The sequence below is a fragment of the Zonotrichia albicollis genome, chromosome 4 (genome assembly GCF_047830755.1).
Source record: "Zonotrichia albicollis isolate bZonAlb1 chromosome 4, bZonAlb1.hap1, whole genome shotgun sequence".
NCBI classification, from domain to species: domain Eukaryota; kingdom Metazoa; phylum Chordata; class Aves; order Passeriformes; family Passerellidae; genus Zonotrichia; species Zonotrichia albicollis.
The window spans coordinates 10,950,192-10,972,150 of NC_133822.1; the positions used below are offsets into that span (position 1 = coordinate 10,950,192).

A 21,959-nucleotide genomic window follows, 5' to 3' on the forward strand; every position below is an offset into this window, starting at 1 on the left:
GATGCAGCAGAAAATAAAATCTCCAAATGCTCTATATGAAAACTGTAATCCCAGCGGCAACTTTTTCAATATACATATCTGATTCCATTGTCCTGCCACTTCAGGCTGATATAGGTGAAGCCTCTGAAACCAGGGTGCTGTTAGAAAAGCAAAATAATGACTTTCTTACAAGAAGCTTTCCTTATGCTTCATTGGTTCTTTTGGTTTTTGGGTTTTTTTGCTTGTTTGTTTGTTTTCCTGAAAGTTACATGAAAAAAAAATAGGTCTTCATTTTTTGAAACAATTGCTGCAATGGGTTGTTAGCAGGTTGGGCCATTCTTTCCCTGGAGTACAACCTGAACTGATGCAGAGTGTCAGAGCACAGTGGGATTTAGCAGGTGCTGAGCTGCTGGCATTCAGTTTTGCTTCTTTCATTCATCAAATATGAAAGTTAAACATGTGAAGAAATGCCTAAAAGAATGAGTCTGAAGTTTGGTTTATCTCACTATGTCATATGAATGCTACACTTTATTTTAAATCCAGATTCATACTTTTATAGCCTCCTCCTTTATCCTGGGAAATGTGACATCCTGTATCCTTACTCCCTGACTTCAGTTGAAAATAGCTGCTTAAAATACTGTATGACTTCAAGATTTTGTATATTATCTTCTTAACTAATTTGTTTCCCTATGCATTTTTTTACTCCATAGCCATTGCTCCAGCTGTGTCTTTATTTCCTTGGCATATTGTTCACTCCCTAGTACTGGAAACAATCCATACAGAAGCCTTTAGAAACCTCAAACTAAGCATCTTCTCTCATTTTAAAAGATCTGTTTATGCAGTTATTTACTCATTCAGGAAGGATTATGTGCCTTAGTTAAATATAGGAGGCTAAAGTAATTAAAATGTAGTATACATGAGGCCATTAGGGTAGGTATTTATGAAAAGATAAAATTTCTTCTTAAACAGCAAAGTAGATGTAAGATAACATGTCTTTCTTCATCCCATTCCAATTTTCTGCAATTTTACTGCCTTGTCCTGTGGTTTTACATTGACAAAGTAAATTAAACAGAAGGAGACCTTAGCAAGCAAGTTTTTAATTTTTTTTTTGGGGGGGTCTGGACATTGTAGAACAAAGAACTTCTATACTGAGTGATTAAAGCAGCGAATAGAGAAAATTCAGATGAATATATACTCATGAGAGTACCCATGACATGGAAGCAGACAAAAACAACTACAAAGAAGCTTAATCTTACTGTGTTCTCAAAGATCCTTTTGAGTTTTTTTTTTTTTATTATTTCAAAGGCATTCAGATTCTTATGAAGTGATTTATAAGGTTTGTTTTTTTTTTTAATTTTCTTAAAACATCTAAAGCAACAAGCCCCAACTCTTAATATTGTCATCTGCTTATTGGATCAGACTGACAAAATGTACAGAAAGAGTGGCTGAAAAGTGCAGGGTTAGAGTGTTCTGAAGATGGGGGATGAAATCCGTTCCCTAGGCAGTAAAATTTTTGTCTCCCTCTTCAGGGAGGCCAGGACTCACTGGAACACATCTTGGCATCCAGAGCAGGACTGGGAGCCTGTGTATCCTTCCACATAGTGTAAACTCTATAGAAGAAAACAAAAATAATATGTTTTTCTTTTTGGAAAGGGACAGGGAAAATCTTTATAGCAAGAAATAGAAATGTCTTCAGAGCAAGAAGCACCTCTGTTTATGCAGGCAGTATAAACACTTTCAACTTTCTGATGCTCTATGGCCCCATAATCTTTGAGAGGAGTTTTATTCATGCTCCCTCTACATAATCTGGAGAACAACATCAAACCACACTCACCAGTGGAGGTACAATACCTATGATGATGCTAGGGCCAAGAATTACAATTTCTGTTCTTATATTCTGGTAACTCATAATGCAATTGCATATGGTAAAGATTTTCATCTATTGGACAGAGGAGTAGTTGAATTTCAGAAAATGTCAGTCTGCTTTCTCTTTGGACCAACCTGTGACCAATAACAAGAAGAAAAACAACAAAAAATAATGTTTGTAGAAATTTCATTGTTTTTAATTCACAAGACTCATCCATGAGCTGATCGGAATATTGATGAGGAGCAGGAGCTGTCACATCTTTACCAGCTCAGGTGATGGAACAGGCCTTGTCTCATCCTCATTTTTCTCACGTTTCCTGCTGGTGCACTATATTCCCCTCACATTTGGTGTGTCTTAGATTTCTGTCACCAGAGATATATTTTAAATAAAATAAACCACCCTGCTATTCCTTAATATTTCACATATATGAGGATTAGATTTGAATCCATTACCCAAATCCTCTGTATTACTGTAATATTTTTAAAAATGTGTTCTCCATATATTACCTAGATAGGAAAATAATTTTACAGTGCGAAAATCATTAATAATTGATTTTTATATTTGATAATATATACAACATATATATGTATGTAATCTATTTAGAAATATATATGAAGTCAATATAGATATCCATAGTTTATTTTAAACCATTTAATATTCATTAATTAGAGATAAATAAGTGGTTTTTCTTCCAATTCTTGCTCTGCCATTAGTGCTTTATAAAAGTGTATTTTTGTGGTTACTAAATTTAAGCTTCTAAACAGACATTTTCTTTATTTGTAACAAAGGGTGACACATCAGAGTAGGGCAGCTTTTTGCTTGCCAAATCCAATTCTTAATCTAGCTAGTTCGTGTCATTCCTTTATTAAAGTGATCCAGCTCAGTCTCAACAGATCTGGGCTGTTTGCTGGTATCTCATAACAAAAGACCATTTTAGGACATTCTGCTCTAAGATACTTTCTAACTGCTTTTCCTAATTTATTCTCAAGTACTTTCTACTCTTTTGTTGTGCCATTTCTGCCCTTACTCTTATATACCGTTTTTGAGGGTGGGCTTCCTTTCTGACTCATTTTTTAGCTTGCATCACTGAACCTCTGTCTATTTTCAGAGGACAGATTTTCTGTTCTTCACAGCCCATCTTAGTGGCCATTTTCAGCATTTTGTCCACTTGCAGTTCATGTCGTTGCCATGATGGATGAAACAAACTTACAGAATCCCAAGCACTATGATGAGTGGTCTTTATTTATTGTACTACCACATCTCTGGTTTTGCTGGAGATATGTGTGCTTTCCAGTTTGCCATGGCTGGGAGAGGAAAGAGGGAAATGTTAGTAGATGATATTCATGTTGTAAGAAAAACTGTAAGAACTTTTTAAGATGTGATCTACATAAAACCAAACAGGATGGCATCAGTTCTGAATTAACTGTTTCCAGACAACAATTAAAACAAAATGTAATAGAAAACAGCCAAATAGTTTAAAAAATGCAGAAAGCATGAAGTAAGAGAGCATTTTTGCATGAGTTTGTCTGCTCCTAGTTCTTTTCCTTTTCACTTAATTCAACTGTTGCTTGGGATGTACTGATCTTTTAAGGTGCTCTTAAAGTTATTGAAGTGATGGTACTGTGGCAGAATAATGACAGAACTTAATAAATTATTCTAGAACAGCATTTTTAGACAGTCTTTTGATTGGTTTTATTTGGTTTTGTTAACACCTAATTAATTTTTTTTTAGAGAGAGAAGTCTTCATTAAAGATCAAGCATATCTCTGTACTTACTTTAATTTCAATGTCACTAGGATATCCTTTGAAATGCTAACAAAAAATTAGAGCAAATGAAGGAAGAGAAGAGTTAATATATGAAAGATGTGTGTAGTTTTTTGATAATTAATCCCTTATATTTCCATTAAAATACAACATATTTATCTGTTTGTATTTTTTCTGGTGGTTTGGTTTTGGGTTTTTTTTTAAAGACGGAATTATTTCCAAATAGTGACTCTACTTTCAAGTATTCTGTGAGAGTAACAGTGAATAATATAATAATTATTTCTATAATAATAATAAGGGTTTTTCATGTTCTTAAACTGTGCATATCTCTACAAAATCTGGAAAGTCCTGTAGAACCACTCTAATGAACAGTATTTTTCACACATTTTGTCTTCTTGACATCTTCCCAGATAACCTTACAGAACTATGTAGTTGACATTGGATATTTTTTCATTCTGAAATTCATCCTGGCATATTCTGAGATAAGAGGAAGCAAGGCAACAACGTGTAAGATGCACAAATGCTGTTTCCAGCAAAGGATTGATAGTTTAGAATATGGTTGTCTTTTGTGTTTTTGCAGATAAACAACTTCTGTACTAAAGAATCTGTGTCTCTGCATTGTATTAACTCTTTTTTGTTGAATTATAATAGAAGCATAATTCCATCTTCTGTTCTTGACATTTTTATTCTCATTTCCCTCTCCTGGCTGTTGCTTATTTTAATAAGATTTTCCTGTGCTTCTCTGGCTATCAGTATATGGCAGCAAAGCCAGACAGCAGACAACATATAGCATTGCCAATTAATTTACTTGATTTGGCAGAGACACAACAGTATTCTAGACTTCAGTGACTTCTTAATGGAATTATTTATAGAAGTGTCTGAGACATAATGTCAAATATCTAATGAGGCATGGAGAAGTTGTTCATTAAAAAAAAAGTACATGACATTTTATCATTTTGCTTTAATTGTGAGCATAAAATATCTACTCTAAAGAACTTGAAATTATTTTAATCAATAATTGCTCCATGTATTTAAAACTGTATTTTAATACTTTGGTGTTATTCACCATTAAATGCATATTATCCAAACAGTTCTGATTATCCAGTAATTTTGAATTATGATATGGTGGGATAGGGACTTCATTCAAACTAATATGCTTCATTCAAAGTGAGATTTTGTAGCAAATTTGAAGAAATATAATATTTGCAAGATCTAGAAGAGGATTGAATAATGAACTGTCCAGTTGGAAATTCCACTGTATAACAGTGGTTGTTTGTTAAATTCAAAGACTTATTTTTGCTTTTCCTTCCTTGCTTTGAGTGAAAAGGATACATTACCTTGGCATTTGTATATGCTTGTTCTGATAAAATTTGAGAGTCTAAAGGAGAGGGTGGATACTACTCAGTTCCTTTATCTCTAGAAATTTTGCTGTTCCTCTTCTATACCTGTTTTCTAATCAGCTGTAAAATTTCTTTGGATGACTGTTTTGAATTGGACACTTTCCTATGGTTTTGGTATAAATAGAATAAATGTCTAAATTCGAGTTTCTCAAAGGACCATTTACCTTGGAGAAAATGTTTGTTTTGAAGCCACTATAAATCTTCTCCTTACCTTTTTGCTATTGAAAGAGAGAAGAAACTGACTTATAACACACATCTAAATTCAAAGAGTTGAAGTTTGAGTTACTCCTAGAAGAGTTCTTCAAATTATATTTGGGAGATATGTAGAAAATTCGTGTGTTTGTGGGTACATAGATGTATACGCATATACTGATAAAGACACACATATGGATAAGCCAGTGCTAAAATCAATTATAAAAGTACCTTGACATAAAATGTCTCTTCTAAGTCCCATATAAGAGAAGACAGAAGTGCAACTTTCCCGTGACAGTGGAGTGAATAAAATTCTGTGTAATTGAACATCAACATGAAGGAATTAAATATTTTTAAAAATCAGTGAAACACACAAGCCATAAAAAAATAGTTTATACCTTCAGTAGAGTTTATTATAGTTTTATTATCTGATGAACATGGCTACAGATGGAAGCATCTGTGTTTGCACACATATATACAAAAATATGCACTTGCAAAAGTGTTGTCCCTCTTTACCCACTTTTGAATACCATAATTGATTGAAAATATATATTTAAATCATAACAATTACTACTCAGTGTTATCTTTGAAGAAATCAATGGGTCAACTTCATAAAGCATGGTATGGAAGGGTAATACATTGCAGACATTAAAAGAAGAATAATGAACAGCTAAGGAGCTCCCTTCCCCTCTCCCCAGTGTCTGTGTAGCTGCCACATCAGGGAACAGCAGCTCACATATTTTCAGATATAGGAAATAACTCTCAGGCTTTTCACATAAAGTTGTTCCCTGTCTTGCATGCAGGCCAGAGCCTCCACATTGAATAAATCATCAGAAGCGTGTTCCAGTTCTTTTAAAGAAGGTACAGCAGTGCTCCCTATTTTTTATTGATTGCATTTGTAGGGGGAAATTGAATCTATTCCTTGTTAAGGCCCCTAAACCTCATATCATGAAGAAGAAGGAAAAAATGAAAAGATGGATGGAGTTCAGTGAAATTAGCCACAAAGAATGATCTTTCATATTGTGTGATGATGAATTTTATTTTTTCATCTTGTTTGTAGCATGTGAAAGGTAGCAGCTGATGTACTCTGAAGTAGTCATCTTCAAAGACTGCTTTTAGAAGAACTGAAAATAAGCTTATTGGAGAGTTTTTTCCAAGTAGATTTTCTGCCAATTATCAGTCAAGAGCTCTTTCCTGCATGTAAGTTAACTGAAAGAAAGACAAGCAGATATACAGACGTGTGACTGTAACACCTCTAAACATTTTATTTTAGTAAAATGCTTTTTTTTTCCCAAACACTAAATTTTCACTGCATAAATGAGGTCAATATAAACTTTTTCTCCAGTTAGGGTATTCTGACAGGTGCTATGTTCTGTACCACGAGCTAGTGAAAGTACCACACCTTTGATTTTTATCAATTGAGAGTCAGGATATTTTATAAGGAATCATTTGAGGGGTAGTTTTTTTGATTATTAGGACTGGGTTTCCTTGCTGTTCTTTGGAAGTTTCAAATCCATTGCTCTAGCTTTTAAACCAGAACTCAGAGGCATTGGTTTGAGGTATAGGTCTATTACCAGTTATATTGCATTGTAAAAAGAAAAAAAGGGGGAAAAAAGAGGACTTGATTTACTGCTCATTTGTTTTAAGTTCAGGGCATATGCTTTAGCAGAAGGAAACCATTAATAGAAGCTGTGGAAAAACACTTAGAAAAACAAACTATTCAAACTAAAATTCCCAGCACCCTTTTCCTCATTTACTAATTACTGAATTAGTTAACACAGATGTGGGTGCATTCTATATCAAGTATACTTCTAGATATAATGAAAAAACCCAACCAAAAAAACAAAAATAGCAAACCACTGCAGGAATTATTATTTTGATGAACATAAAATCTTTTTTTTGAGTATCAGTCCCACCAAATAAACTGTGTTTCTGTTCCAAATACATTTTTTTTGTCATAATGAGAAAGTAAATTAAGAAGAAGGTGATATATGTTGAGCCCGTCATGTGTTATTGTTTATTACAGAAATTACAGAGACTTGATAACTTATCTGTGAATTTCTGGGGTGCAGGAATATCTGCAGTATTGCAGAATATATTGCAAACTGTTAGTAGCCTTTTTTCCATATTTATTACAGTTTCTTTCTGTTAAGATGCTCTGTTCTTGTAACTTTTCTTGAATTCAACAGTATTTATTTTTTTTAATTCCAGCTTCATTACTTGGGCCATTTGAGGGTTTTGGGTTTTTTTCCCTTTGCTGCAGATTCTCAGATTTTTTTCTAGGCTGTTGTATTTATCTCCAGGAGAAAGTTATAGAGGAGGAGGAGGAAGGGGAAAGTGGGACATAAATAAAATCATAAAACTCTTAAATCTCACTGAAGAACATCACTTCCCCACAAATAATACACACAAGATCTAGTAATCCTTATCTCTTACTTTATAGCCTAATCTTAACTAGTCTAATAAAGGGCAAAAAATATCAGTTCTAGTTTTTGGATTTGGCACTTCTGTATTTAGTTATTTTACTATCTGTAGACCATCTCCTTTTTTTTTGTATGTATTTATTTGATATATATATTTGCATATATATGACTGTTAATGTGCAGAGGTCTGTGTATACAGATATAATTCTTTGCAATAATTTTTGGGTGATATTACAACCACAGAATCGTAAAATATACTAGGTGGGAAGGGACCCATCAGGATCATTAAGCCTAGCTCCTGGCTCCAGGACCTGTGTTCCTTTAGAGCATTGTCCAGATGCTTGTTGGACTCTGTCAGGCTGGGGCAGTCATCACATCCCTGGGGAGCCTGTTCCAGTGCTCAGCCACCCTCTGGATGAAGAACCTTTCCCTGATGCCCAACCTAAACCTTCCCTGACACAGCTCCCTGTTTTCTTCTTGAGTCCCCTCACTGGTCACAGGAGTGAAGGCATTGATACCTGTCCCTCCAAACAGGAAACAGTAGCATGAAAAGAAACAAAATCAAGCTGAAAATATCCTGTCTGCCTAAGTGACAGAGCTTCTAATGACTCAATGGAGCCACTTCTGGAGGCCAGATCTGACACAAAGTCAAATTTAGAGAGTCTGTGCATAATCTTTAATTACACAGCAGGTCAAACGGGATCTAAGATGTAATTGAACAGTAATCATTTAAAAATTATAATTAATATCTCATGGTGCCTTTGGGATTTTTTCTTTTTACATAAACATATATTTATTTATAATTATCTACTTGACAAAAAGAGAGGTATATAATAAAAGCTTATTGCTTACAGGAAATCTCAAGAGCTGGAAATTTAATTTGATATTTCTTCAGAAAGCTGTCTCTTGAGAGGGTAATATCTTAAAACTACTCTGAAAAAAAAAACAGATAAACCTTTCTGCAAAATACATGGTGTAGCAATTTTCTCCTTAACCTTTAAAAACAACCTTGTAAAATTTAATGTTGTGATCTCATTTCTCTAGTACCTTTTAAGAGCCTTACTTTGGAAATGGGCTGTAAACTGTTAACTTTCATACCATCCTTATTTTTATCTTTTTTTTTCCTGTGTAGCAGGGGGCTAGAATGTAGACCTACATACCAAATTTTGCTCTGTAATGCCACTCAGGCCCTTTAAATGTGAATTGGTTTTATTTCAGCTTGACTTGCCCATTTACAAAAGATGAATTTTCTTTCCTGTGTGCAATACCATAATGTAAGCAGGATCTCTGACAAGTGGCAGTTTTTATTGGATTTATACCTACATCTTTAGCTCTTTTCAACGTTTTTTTTCCTCTAGGTTCCTTTCCACTCTTGGCTTGCTGAACTAGATGCTTCAGTTTCAGAAATACAATCCAGTATGCAACACAAAAGAAATAATTAGTGACTAAACCATCAAAAAGCCTTTGCTTTTCAAAAATAACTCTGCATTTGAAATTATCTAAAACTGGTGGTGGGGGAGGGAGGAGAATTAATGAAATACTTACAAGTGATTGATGTGAAAAGCATGATTTATCATAAGGTGTTTTGTTTCACAATGCAATTTTATTGATTACTGAATCTAGTACATTGATTCTTTAGTGCAACAGTGTTGATCATTTAATGTTCAGTTTTAAAGTTTCCCAATATAGGTCTTTCTAAAGAAGGTATAGAACATGTTTAAATATTCCATATTGGTTTCATTATATAAACTATTTGATTAATTAAAACAGTACAGGAGAACTTTACGAATGTAAGTTTCTGTCTAACTGGCAACATACTGTTTAGCTGGAATATGACTCTTCTTGTATTTTAAGTTAATTGACCCAACTCATAAATGTTAGCATTCACTTTTCTGTCCTTACTGTCAGAGCCTACATCTATGAATATTAAGATCTTTCTAGTGTGTGCTAATGAGCACTGCTGTTCATGCAGCCCCACCTTAATAGCAGCAATAACTCATCAGTGTCTTATTCCCATATAATCCGTTTTGAAAGGGACATCTCTGTTATGTTTATATTATACCTACTTTTGTTGATGTCATTCTACTCATTCTTATTGCAGTACACTGTAATTAGCTAGCATTTTTTCTTCTGTAAACAGTCTTCTCTGTGGGTGGGAAGTACAACTAGAGTGACATCTCAGAACAGAAGTATTTTTAGAAGATATTGTCTTTCGCAAATGAGTGACACTCACACACCGAGGTGTCCAAGGCAAAAATGGGCACGTTTATTTTTGGACCTCGATATTTATAGAATTCCAAAAGTGACTCTGGATAGGAGGATGAAATTGCCACCTCTCCAACCACACTGGCCAAACCAACAGTCCATCAATTCTCTCCTCCTCCAGAAAGGAATGCAAAACAATCATTATTTACATGAAAAGTATATGAGAAACTTCATTACAAAAATGTAAACATTAGAAGACTTGGAAGAACTTTGGAAGAACTTTAGAAGAACAGGGTGACAATAGTCTTTGCAAACAAACCAAGGATCATGGCATGCAAATAGTGCAACAGGAAGAAGATAGTGTGAGGAATTTAAAGAAAATGCCCAAGGAAAACGAGTGTGTTTCTTATTTAATTTCTGGATTAGTTACATTAAATCTTAGCACTTTCTTAATGTTCCAGCTTGCTTTTTGTAGCTGTTGCTGTGTTAGGATGTGACTTTCTAATAACAGATATGTTTTGTCTTTGACAGCAACGATTGTGTTAAATGAACTCAACTGGACGGCGGCCCTGGATGATGTGTTCAAGCGCAACCGGGAAGAGGACCCCACGTTATTATGGCAGGTTTTTGGCAGTGCCACTGGCCTGGCAAGGTATTACCCAGGTAACTGAACTGTCCTAGACTGTGGGGGTACCAGTCGTTGGTTTTTCTGGGTCTGGATTGAAGGCACTTGATGTTCGGACTCAGGTGTTTATTATTTCTTATCAGTGAAACAGCCTCACTACTGTCAGTTTGGCAGCCTTTCATTAGAAGGCACAAAATGGCCAACAATCTCTTGTTACAAGGTCTTTTAAGACTAAACTATCCAATTAAGAACTGACACCTGGACTATTTTCCCTTTTAACCCAATAACTGATCCCAAAGAGCTGCAATGGGGACTTTTCTGCCCCATTAAAAAATGCCACCCAAACCCATGAAGAAGAAAGAAGAACCATGAAGAAGAAACCTGGGACGACACCCTGTGCTCTCCATCTTGCTTCCATCCACAACATACTAAAAACCCCAAAACCTAAATTTCTCACCAAGTGATACACCTACACTCCTCTCTAGAACCTATCCCACACTTTTGTGGATTCTAATCTATCTTGAAGTCTAGGAAACTTTCTCCATGAAAGGATCAAAGTCAGTCAGGATCCCCCAGAGCAGACAGAGAAATATTCCCTGTGCCCCCACACTAGACAACTGCCCTATGCCATTTATTGCATTGAAAATATTTTTAATTATCTACGAGCAGTGAAATATAACTAAAACTTACTTTTTTACATAGGCACTGTTTTTTTATATCAGGACTACACACTCAAGGACTGTAAAATTATTCTGGCATAAAGCTATCATGAGAGGGAAGGAACTGGGAGTGAAATATGTAATAAGTATATTTTTAAGTAAAAAGTACAGAAGATTATGTCCTTTGAAAAGCAGAAGATTTTAATTTTTTTTCTATTAATTTCTATATCTTGTGTAAATAATCACTTGAATATTTGCAAGTGAGCTTTTTGTACTTGTCTAGTTTAAAAGATAGTGATGTGGAAATTAGACATATAGTCATGCTTAACTTCAGTGAAAATGTGAGTGCACCATGCCATGTTCATGTCTCTCAAAATCCACAACCCTTGACAGGTACATCTTTGCTATTAGAGCTAAGGTCAATTCAACTTGATTACTTCAACCAGCATTAATTATATTATATTATATTATATTATATTATATTATATTATATTATATTTAATTTTATAATATATTAATATATTAATTATAATTATATTAAATAGATATATATTTTACTGAATTTAGATAATGAGTAGCCAGAATTTGATTTTTATTGTTTGCTATGTAAAGGAAAGCCTTGTTTTATGGCAAGACCTGTGCTGCTGTTGTTGTTAAGTGATGTTTTTATCAAAGCCTGAATAATGTGTCCACTACACACACAACAATGTGTTGTGTGGAGCATGTTGATGTATGCCTACAACTGCCTGAGGAAGAATTTTGAGAACCTTTCTCTTCTGTTTATACAAGATTGTTTGTGTTTCTGAGGGCGAAAGGGATTATTCTGAAGCTGTTATTGTATCATTAGCACAAGTGCTAGCACAGGAAGAGAAACTGCCTCAGGCTAGTTTACAGGAAGAATATTTCATAGCACTTGAATCCTGTTTGTTTTGTCATGCTGGATGATCATGAAATAAATACAGGGAGATGTTGCAGAAAAAAAAATATTGAAAATGCATATTTATTATTTATTTCGTTTTCCAACTCTTCCAATGCTTTTGGTATCTATCATCATGTGTGGGGCCAGGGCTATGTGATGTTTTTTTAGTACTGAAAAGGAATGTTTTTCTAAATATATCTCTCAGCCAATCTCTAGGAAATCTTTCACTTGAAAATAAATCCCATATATTTAAAACTAGATTCTAAAATCTAGCTAACCTGTCTAATCCATTTGTTCACCAACACAACATAGGAGCCTGAAAATCTCTATGCATTCTTCCTTAGAACACCTGTATAAAATGGGAGAAGCTTTTCTCTGTTTTGCAGGTACAAATGTTACCTGTATATACTTCACCTAAACACAATTTTAAATTGAATGTAAAACCCAGATACTCACACCTGCTATTTCTTCCTTAGCTAAGTATTTAACAGCTGTCAAATTCTGTCAGAACAGAACTTCATAAATTCCTAAGTAATTCTCCATTTTTTAAATGCTGGACATACATACACAGTGTAGTGTGGTACTCTGTAGGTTATATCTGTTTTGTGCATCTGCTTCCCATCGTAGCTCAAAATGGAAAGCCTTTTACATTTTAGGTTTGTATAATAGGTCTTTTGTGCAAGGCTCTCCATTCCTCTCTTGTTGTAAACTTTTTCTCAGTTTGCTGACTCAACAGATGTTCTAAAAATTAATTTAGGTTTCATATGCTGAAGTGGATGCTTTTCACGTTTACATTTTGAAAATTATATTATAAATTGTAAAAAATTGCTTCATTATATTGGCCTTTGGAAAGCTTGTTTCAAAATGATTAATTTTTCCATAGTGATGATATTTGTGAAAGAATTTGGAAATATCAAAACCCAAAATTAAAATGCATAGATAAGGCTGTTCATTATTATCTGGAACATATTTACCCAGTCTTTCTTCCCATGTTAAAAAAAAAGTTCAGTGCCTCTAAACTACAAAGGATGTTTTCAAACGGAGTTTTTGTGTATTAATGTTTTTTATCTGATGTTTTCCCACTGTTTTGAGTCATGAGCAAAGGGTGCATCACTTCTGCCCTTAGGCTGTCCTTTTCACCATAATAACCGACAGCATCAAGGGATCTCTCTATGAGCAGCCCTGTGAGAAGGAAGAATGTGTAAAATATGAATGTTTGAGCCACCAGCACCCCATTCTTCCCCCATCACTTGTGGGTACATTCTTCTCCCCAGACCTGGGGTGGTGAGACCATCGTGTTGCCTTTATCTTATCCCAAATTCCTGCTGCAGTCCCAATTCCAGTGAGCAGGCATATTTGGGGAGAGATGGGCTTTGGTGTACAGGGATGGAGAACCTTTGCAGCTGTTCAAAGATTCTTAGAGGATTTTAGCATGTTTAAGCCATTAACCATTTCAGTCTCTCACATTGCTATCAATATTCTCATCAGCTTCAATGGCAGCATATTTTTGAAGATGATTGCTAAACTCTGTTACTCTATTGGCAATCATCCATTTTGATAGAAGATGCCAAGAGCAATTTTGAGATTTCTATTAGCTACTCTATGAGCTCTGAAGAACTCAAAAGTAAAAGGCAATTTAATAAAAGAGCTCCAAAAAAAGCATATAAAGTCCATGAAACTTTGAAGAAGGATGTAATATATGCCCATTCATATGTTTAAAGGCACAAATCACAAATTAGTCTTTCATCCATTTTAAGAGCAGCCCTCAGTACTCACAGGCCTCTACAATCAAAAGGAAATTCTGGAGTAAGGATACCTTGTTCCCAGTGGAGGAGGGTTGAGTTAGGGAATGTTTAAACAACTGGACTCAAAGGAATACCAATAAGTTTTCCAGAGACACTAAACTGGGAGGAGCTGTTGACTCCCTCAAGTGTAGAAAGGCCAGTTTAATATAGAATAAAAAATTGCACAAAATTTGGGTATTTTATGATTTTTTTAAATTACATTTAATGATTCTTAATTACAGTTAAAATATATCAAATTGCTATAACAAAGGAACAGACTCAAAAAATTGTCAATTCATTGAATTTATTATAAAAATATCTGATTAATTTAATAATTTTAGGTAACTTAAATTTATTAATACTATTTAATAATACTAGAAATTTCCAGCCTTTTTTCCTGCAAGCAGACAGTTTTCCATCATTAATGTATAACTCAAGAGTCAGGGCCAGTTTTCAAAAGTGTTGCGGAAGGAAGCTGAAATGTATTTTGTGGGACTCTTTTACGCAAACACTACTGAAATTCAGTTTTATGAAAACAGTAAACAAAACCAGAGGAGTTTCTTAGGCAAAATTGTGAGTCACTAAGTTGGATTCCTGCAATAGGGCAAGAGAGCCCAAATTATTTTAAATGTTCAATTGCTTTCTCCTTAGTATCACTAGATGTACATCTACCTGCCTAATTTTTTGACTTTATAAGTCTAATTCCAGAACCCTGTATTGGCTTTTAAAATGTCATTTTAAGATGATTCTTGACTAATTCTAGTCCATACAGAGGGTTTCAGTAGTTTTTGTTTCAAAATAAAAGCAGTAATCCGGCAGTGATTTATTAAGATCATTGACATTAGCAATTCATTCCAATCCAATTAAAACCTTTTCTTTTTTTTTTTATAAATATTGAATCTGTTGACTGTGGGCTTGTACATGTAGGGTTTTGTTTATGCTGTGTGGACAGCATGGTATTTTAATATAGATCATGTTTCAGATTTAATTTATAATTAACCACAGAGCACTGGTCCAATCTGTTGCTCAAAAATAAATTAATTTAATTAAAGTAGTTTAATATGATATGACAGATATTAAGTTACTTACATTTTGTGAGGCATCTATCCAGGTAATTTGAATGCTGGATTTTAGAAAGCAGCTATCTAAAAGGACGATTTAATAAAATGTTTCTGGTGGACTACTTGGAAGTGTAGGTATAAGGTAACCAGTTCCTCTTTCAATCATGAATTTTTTTTTAATTATAGGCATAATTAGGATTATAATTGTTAATCAATGTTTCATTAAAATACTGCAGTGGGAGGCATACTATTTACACTGCAGCAAATACTAATTAGACAAACTTTAAAAACAACTTTGTATTTATGTGCCTTTTCCCAGATATCTCTCCCTTTGTTCATTTTGTTGGGTCTTTTTGGGGTATTTTTGTTTTGGATTTTTTTTTTTGGTTTACAGACAGCAGACATTTATTTGTGGTTAAATATGATACAGCAGGCTTTCTAGCTACAGTAATAAATCTACTTAAGAAAAATTGGTTGCATAGGATTACTCAAATGAAAACACATTCCTGATTTAGATGAATGTTTAGCAAAAGCTGTTTGATCAGCAACACTGACTCAGCTCTCTCGGGCAAGTACACTAAATAATAATTTTCCCAAGGGTTATTTTAGAAAGGGTAATACTGATAGAGAGACTGATAGTGCTGATAGCTTCAGATTTCAGCTAGTGGGTTACAAATATCCATAGCAGTGGCATTGTGATGCATGAGTAGATTCAGCATCTTTTATATGGAAATGCTGAACCTAGGCACATTGGGACAGTATTTGGTCTGTGGCAGTGACCGAAGGTCTGAAGGTGAGGATGTGCCACACTTGGTCAAGATCCGAAAAGTTGAGTCAATTCATAACAAAAATAAATTGGAAATTTAGCAAGGGCCTATGGGAAGTTCAGCTGAAAGCTTGTGTTCACGATATGGCATTTCTGGCAAAAGGTATGTCTTCCAGTCTCCCAAGCTTCTGCATGGATCTGTGACTTCTCTCCACAAAAAGACTTCGTAGAGGCTTTTTGTTGGGAGTCTTTCACAGAGGAGAAAGCAGAGTCCAACCTGCAGCTCCACACCCTTCTCTTACCACATCACCTCGACACGCATACTCATCCTCTTCATTTGATCTTACCTGTATGACCTGTATTAGAGAAAAATTCTTACTTTCAATATATCTGATCATGCCCTAATCATGTATATATGTGATTTGTAAGTTCATCAGCTCCCTCAGCCTAAAGATGTATCTGTGTTATTTAACAGGGTAAGTCAGAGTTTTATTGGAATTCTTCAGACAGCCCCATGGTGTGACTGAAGGGACAACGTGTGACGGCAGCTTTTCCCAATGGGCAGCACTCAATGCTGTTTTCTTTCCTAAATACTGCAAAGTTCTTCAGTTTTGTTCCAGGAGACTTTATGTTCTCAGAAACACCTGGATTATTTTGTGCTAAGCTGCATGTCAGATGTATGCTGCACGGCATATAAAACACAAGTTTTCATCTGCAAAACACTTCTGGTTAAAGAACTAATAAAAACATCCTTTTGTCCTCATTTTGCAGATAAAAGAAACAGGTATAGAGAGATAAAATGTCCTCTTCAGTGATCCTCTGAAGGTTAGCTATTCAAGCCAGGGGTATGCATAGCAGTAATTCTTTTAGTATTGAGTGTGTATTTATGTTAACTCATATTTAAATTCTCTTTAAATATCAGCAGGTCTGGTAATCTCCTCTGGATGTTTGTCATATCAGTACTGAAGAGTACAGTGAAAATAGCCATTGCATTCTTCCCTTTCTTTACTGTAGACTTCCCTTCTACTTAGTCTTCATTTATTTATCTATGTAATAAGTATGTATAATATGATGGGAATTTTAATTAATTAGAAAAAATCTCTTTGCATTGCTCATGCTAGTATTTTAGTAGAGAATTCCTATGGAATTTGATCTTATGAGGTATTAAATGGAAAATAAACACATAAAGAAAGTAGCACTTCAGTGATGATTTTCCAGAAAAATAATCTTGTCCCTAAAGTCTTCAAAATTTGGGATTAAAAATATAGATAGAACAGATATATCAGAATAAAGATTATCTCTTATCCTTCATTTAAAAACAACCACTCAAAAAAAAAAAACCAACCCAAAAAATAAACCCTTAACCTGTTTCCAGATGTTAGTGAATCGAGTTTCACTTAGCTATTAGAGCATTCTCTGCTTAGACAAATAAATAATAGAAGAGCTTTAAAAATCAATTTCTAATAAAATAAAATGGTATCTCTCAAAATGAAGAACTTGCTGTGCACAGCTGCTCTTGTGTTAGCAATTAATGGCAAGCAATAGTGTTGTGGCCATGATATTGAACTCTCCAGAGAAAGTAATTACTGAAGCAGGTACTGAGAGACTGGAAAGCCTAAAAAATCCATATAAAATTAATCAAAAGCCTTGCAAAACTGAGAATGTCACTTTTATTTTGCAAAAGGTTTTATATTTTATAGCTGTTATTTCCTGTTAACAGCTCAACATTTAAAGGAGCCTTTAAAGTAGGCAAACAAAGTAAAATCACAAACACTTTCCTGGTAATGCAGCTTATAAATTATCAATTAGTGCAATTAGTGTGTGTGAGGCAGATACTTCTACTTTTTCGTAGAAATAAGCCTCTTTGAGTGTTGTTTGCTTTTTTTTTTTCCTTTGAAATCTGGGAGGGAGGAACAGGAACTGACATGATTTGCATCTAACCATACTCATAGAATTTTTGGTGGAAAATGCCTTTAAGATCATCAAGTGTAGCCATCAGCCCAGCACCACCACCACCTTTACCACTAAATCATGTCCTCAAATGCCACATCCACACATTTTTTTTAACTTTCAGGAATGGTGACTGCCACTTCCCTGCACTGCATGTATCAAAGCTTCACAACCCTTTCATGCAAGAAATGTTTACCAATATCCCATCTAAATCTCCTCTGGCACAACTTGAGGCTGTTTCCTCTCATCCTGGTCCCTTGTTACTTGAGAGAAGTGATTGACACCCACCTCACTACATTTCATGATATGAAAAATCTTACAGTGAGTTCAGTTATGGCCCATTTTTCAGGACTGATGTGCTGAACTTTGCAGTTACACAGGCAGATCCACCAAGTTACAGGATAACCTGCTATTCCTAGTGAGTTAATGCAATTACATACTGCAGCTCACCATGCCTTCATGCTGAAGTTCAGGCTGTCTTTCTGTCTTTAGGATACAGATTTAAATATCTAGAATGTGCTTTTATAGGAGAAAAATATAAAACCACTATACAGCCAAAAAACCAGCTGCTGCTTCTTCTCAAGCTCTGATACTCCAGCCCTCTTTGGGGGGATGATTAGTAGTCCAGGTGAAATTAATGCAAGCAACACATTTGGGATGAAATTCAGTTTATAAATGCAGAAAGAGAAATGTTTGCCTCTGAAATAAGATAACAGAAAGAGGTTCATTTGAAGTGGCAAACTGCAGCAGATATTGCACATTTTAATCACTCTTGTGTGTTTTAGTTCATGGGGACCAAAAATCAATATATTTGTTTGTGTATGGACTATTCCCATATCAAATCTTTGCTTAACTGATTTGTGATAAAACTGAGTGCAATATTGCCCATAACATAATCAACCATGATCACCTGGGTAATACATTCTAAAAAACTTCGAGATTATAATCCTCTCTTTTCTGTATTGTGATGATGCTGTGAAAGTTACAGAAGATATTGCACAGACCTGTATAACTTAGATAAGGTTTTGGCAATTTCAGTCACTAAGAAAAGAAAATCACAAGGGAATGGCTGCATTCAGTCCTGACTGAGCATCTGGTGTGGTAGCACAGAGCTGGTCAGTAACGATCTCTCTCCTGGGAGGATGCTACTAACCAGAATTAATCCAAGGCATCATAATGATATAGATATCCTGAATACAAATTATAGCAGTTGAAAACACTTTATGATTATTAATGTTAGGGGTCTTTAAAATTATGACTCTTTCTTATTTTTGGCTACCATGTCTCACCTTTTACTGAAAAACAGCTAAGTAATTCTACAAAAGTGGTGCTGATACACTGAAATTCAAATGACTTCTTTCTGAGTAGAAAATTGAGGAGTATCAGATTTCTCAAATAGTCTGGGCTATCACATATTTGAAATCAGATTTTTTCACATAAGTTCACTAAAAGAATTATGAAATATCAGCAAAGTATATGCTGTATCTTATACCTTTGCTCTATCTGAGGAAGACTTTGCTGAATCTGGCTCAGGGAATTGAATAATCCGTGGTTTTGGTTTTCTTGAATATCCACGTGAATGTTAATTCGAGAGATTGCAAGATAAAATGTGGAGCTTGAGTCAAAATAAAATGATGCAGTCTGGAATTTGATAATTGGTGTTTGTTACCTATCTTAATATCATCTTTTAGCCTCTTTTCTCAAATGTGTTAATAATGTAAAGGGATGTAAAGCTGTTAATAATTCATCTCTGCCTCTTTGTTCTTGCACATGCATACCTAACCAGCAGAACAGGGCAGAACTTTCAGGAGATTTTCTCTCTTGACACTCACCTATGCCTCTGGAATTACCTCATGAATTCAGAATGGGAGGCTGTAACCAAGTCTTCCTTTCCTAACAAATATTTTCATTTAGGCTCTACCCTGTGACAGTCTCTATAGTGCATTAGTTGGTTCTGTTTGTAACCAACAAACCTGAGGATTTCTATGCTAAATGTGCAGAAATAACAGAAAAACATGGCTTGCCCTTGCTTGAATTTTATCCAGCCCTTGTAACTCAATAATGCAAACAGAAGTAGGAGGGATATCAAGCCTAATGAATAATTTATAAAGTATCAAATCTATCCGCATGCCAAACAGGAAAATCATCAAAAAGGAACATGAGTAAAGCCTGATGCATGCACCAGAGAACTGTGAAGAGTTGACATAGTTCAAAAATACTCATATGCAACAATGAACTGTGGTGGGGCTGATTTCTTGAAGATATTGGTAAACCAGGTTCCAAACAAACTTATAAAAATGTATTAAACAATAAGTTATATAAAAAAACCTGTGAATTTCAAAATCCTTGATCAATTTAAGTTTTTGAGGGGGAATTGGAATAATATTTTTCGTGGTTTTCATTTTGCTTTTGTTTTAGACCACATAACAGCTTTTTTCAGTAAGATATTAGCCAGTTTCCCCAAATGGCTTTATAGTGTTTTTTGTATATGGACCAAAAAAACAGAATATCTCTTTCATTGGTCTCCATCCCTTCTAATTATTTCCTGTATAATTAATAATGCATACTTACGTATTTTTGCATAGGAAGTATTTATCATCTTTTAAGAAGGTTATCTTAAAAACATTAAATCAGAATAAGTTAAAATTGATCACTGAAGATCAAACATCGTAAGGGACTTCCAGTTTCCTATTAAAAACAATTTCAACAATATCCATAGTTACTAAAACCAGTGAATACATTTCAGGCCATTCAAAGCCATCTGAAATTAAAAGTGTTATTCTAGATAGAGACTATGAGGAATTGGTAATTTAGTCATGTTAATTCTTGAGGTTGGAGAGGGAATTCAGCACTTCTTTGCTGTGAATGATATTTCAGATACTAAGGGCTGACTCCTTATTTATGTTGTGCAGAGCCAGAGCCTTGCAGAGACTTTCTACTAGATTATGTAAATTGTTGTAGAAACCATCAGAAAGATCAATAGAACAAATTTTCTCATTATACATTGTATATCTTAATTAGTGTATGACCCAGCAGCCATTAATATCCTGTGATAAATCATGCAGTCATTGAAACTTAAGCATATAGAAGCTTGTGGCATTTTTTCTGGAAAGAAAATAATATATTTATTAGGAAAATAAAACTTATTGACCCATGGCACAAGAAATAGTGGTTTAACGGCATGATAATAAATAATGCTTTTAAAGACCTTCTCCATATCTCCCTGAAGCTGCTGACAGTCATTCCAGGACTGGGTGAACTGCCAGAACCATGCTAATGAGCAAAAAGTAGAATTTAGTTGTTGTGTTCACCTCTGTGCCTATCTACCCAAAACAAAAGCTGTATTACCAGTCACAATCTCATTCATATTCTGCAGAAGGAGCAGATAGGCTGTAAGTAGTGTGCTGAATGGCTTCTGCTCAGTTTATTTTGTGTGTAATTATACTGTTATTAGAGTTTATAGCCTAGTTCTCATGAATGGCTTCCTTTCTATTGTTCTTTTTAAGCTGCTAATATAGATGTATTCAAAAAGAGACAGTCTGGGCCTTGGTGCAATCCTGGTTATTCCTGAAAAGTTATGGTAGAACTGAGTCCAGGTTTAGCAGCTCAAGGTTTTACCAAAGGAATTCTGCTGTAGATCAGTTTGGAAAAAATTGTCTTCACATCCTTCATTTTACTGTCTCAACCAGAAGTTTTGGGCATCCTCACCATATTTAAAAAACAAAACCAAAAAAAGGAATTTTAAAATATGTTGAGATTTTTACTCCAGTTAAAAACCTCTCAAGTGTTGTTATACAATCATTTGGTGCTTTTAGAAATACTTGGGAAAGTTTCAGGCATTTCAAATTTTGCTATTTGGTGTTCAAGTCAGTATAAATTTTGCTTCTTCATGTTTCTGAAAGGTTTGCCACATGCTGTTTGGTCTAAAGATTCTGAAGGGCTTTGTTGAGAAAACTGGTGTTAGCCTTAAGAATGTGATGTGCTTACCTATGAGGTGGTGTTACATTAACATGTATTTGTAGCTCTCAAATTTTGTAGAAAAAAAGTATCTGAGTTATTTCTCATGGTCTTCTGCTGCACAGCTAAAATGAAATCTTAACCCATATTTCTGTGAATGTTAGTTTAGACAGAAAAATTACACTGTAGTTAAGATGTGAAGATTGTGATATCAGATGAATTCTAGCTAAATGTTCCTATGATGGTTTTCAGAAGATAATTCATGTTAGCTAAAGGGCCATTCTGTCATTCTGCCTGTAGAACATTTGTTCAGTTTTAAATGACTACCTCTGTCAGCATTTGCTGTCACAGTAGTATATGAAGATGATGTTAGAAATTCCCTTCTTCAGCTCCTGCCTTCAGAATCTCT

At 34.7% G+C, this 21,959-nt stretch overlaps 1 protein-coding gene across 8 annotated transcripts in view; it reads left to right on the forward strand.

The window, feature by feature from the left end:
• Nucleotides 1–21,959, forward strand: part of CACNA2D1 (calcium voltage-gated channel auxiliary subunit alpha2delta 1) — a 364,493-nt gene that overhangs the window by 240,616 nt on the left and 101,918 nt on the right. For all 8 annotated transcript variants that reach the window (XM_074538787.1, XM_074538781.1, XM_074538782.1 and 5 more), the window contains exon 7: nt 10,361–10,492. In XM_074538787.1, coding sequence (XP_074394888.1) covers nt 10,361–10,492 — 132 coding nt within the window. The remainder of the gene's footprint in view (nt 1–10,360; nt 10,493–21,959) is intronic.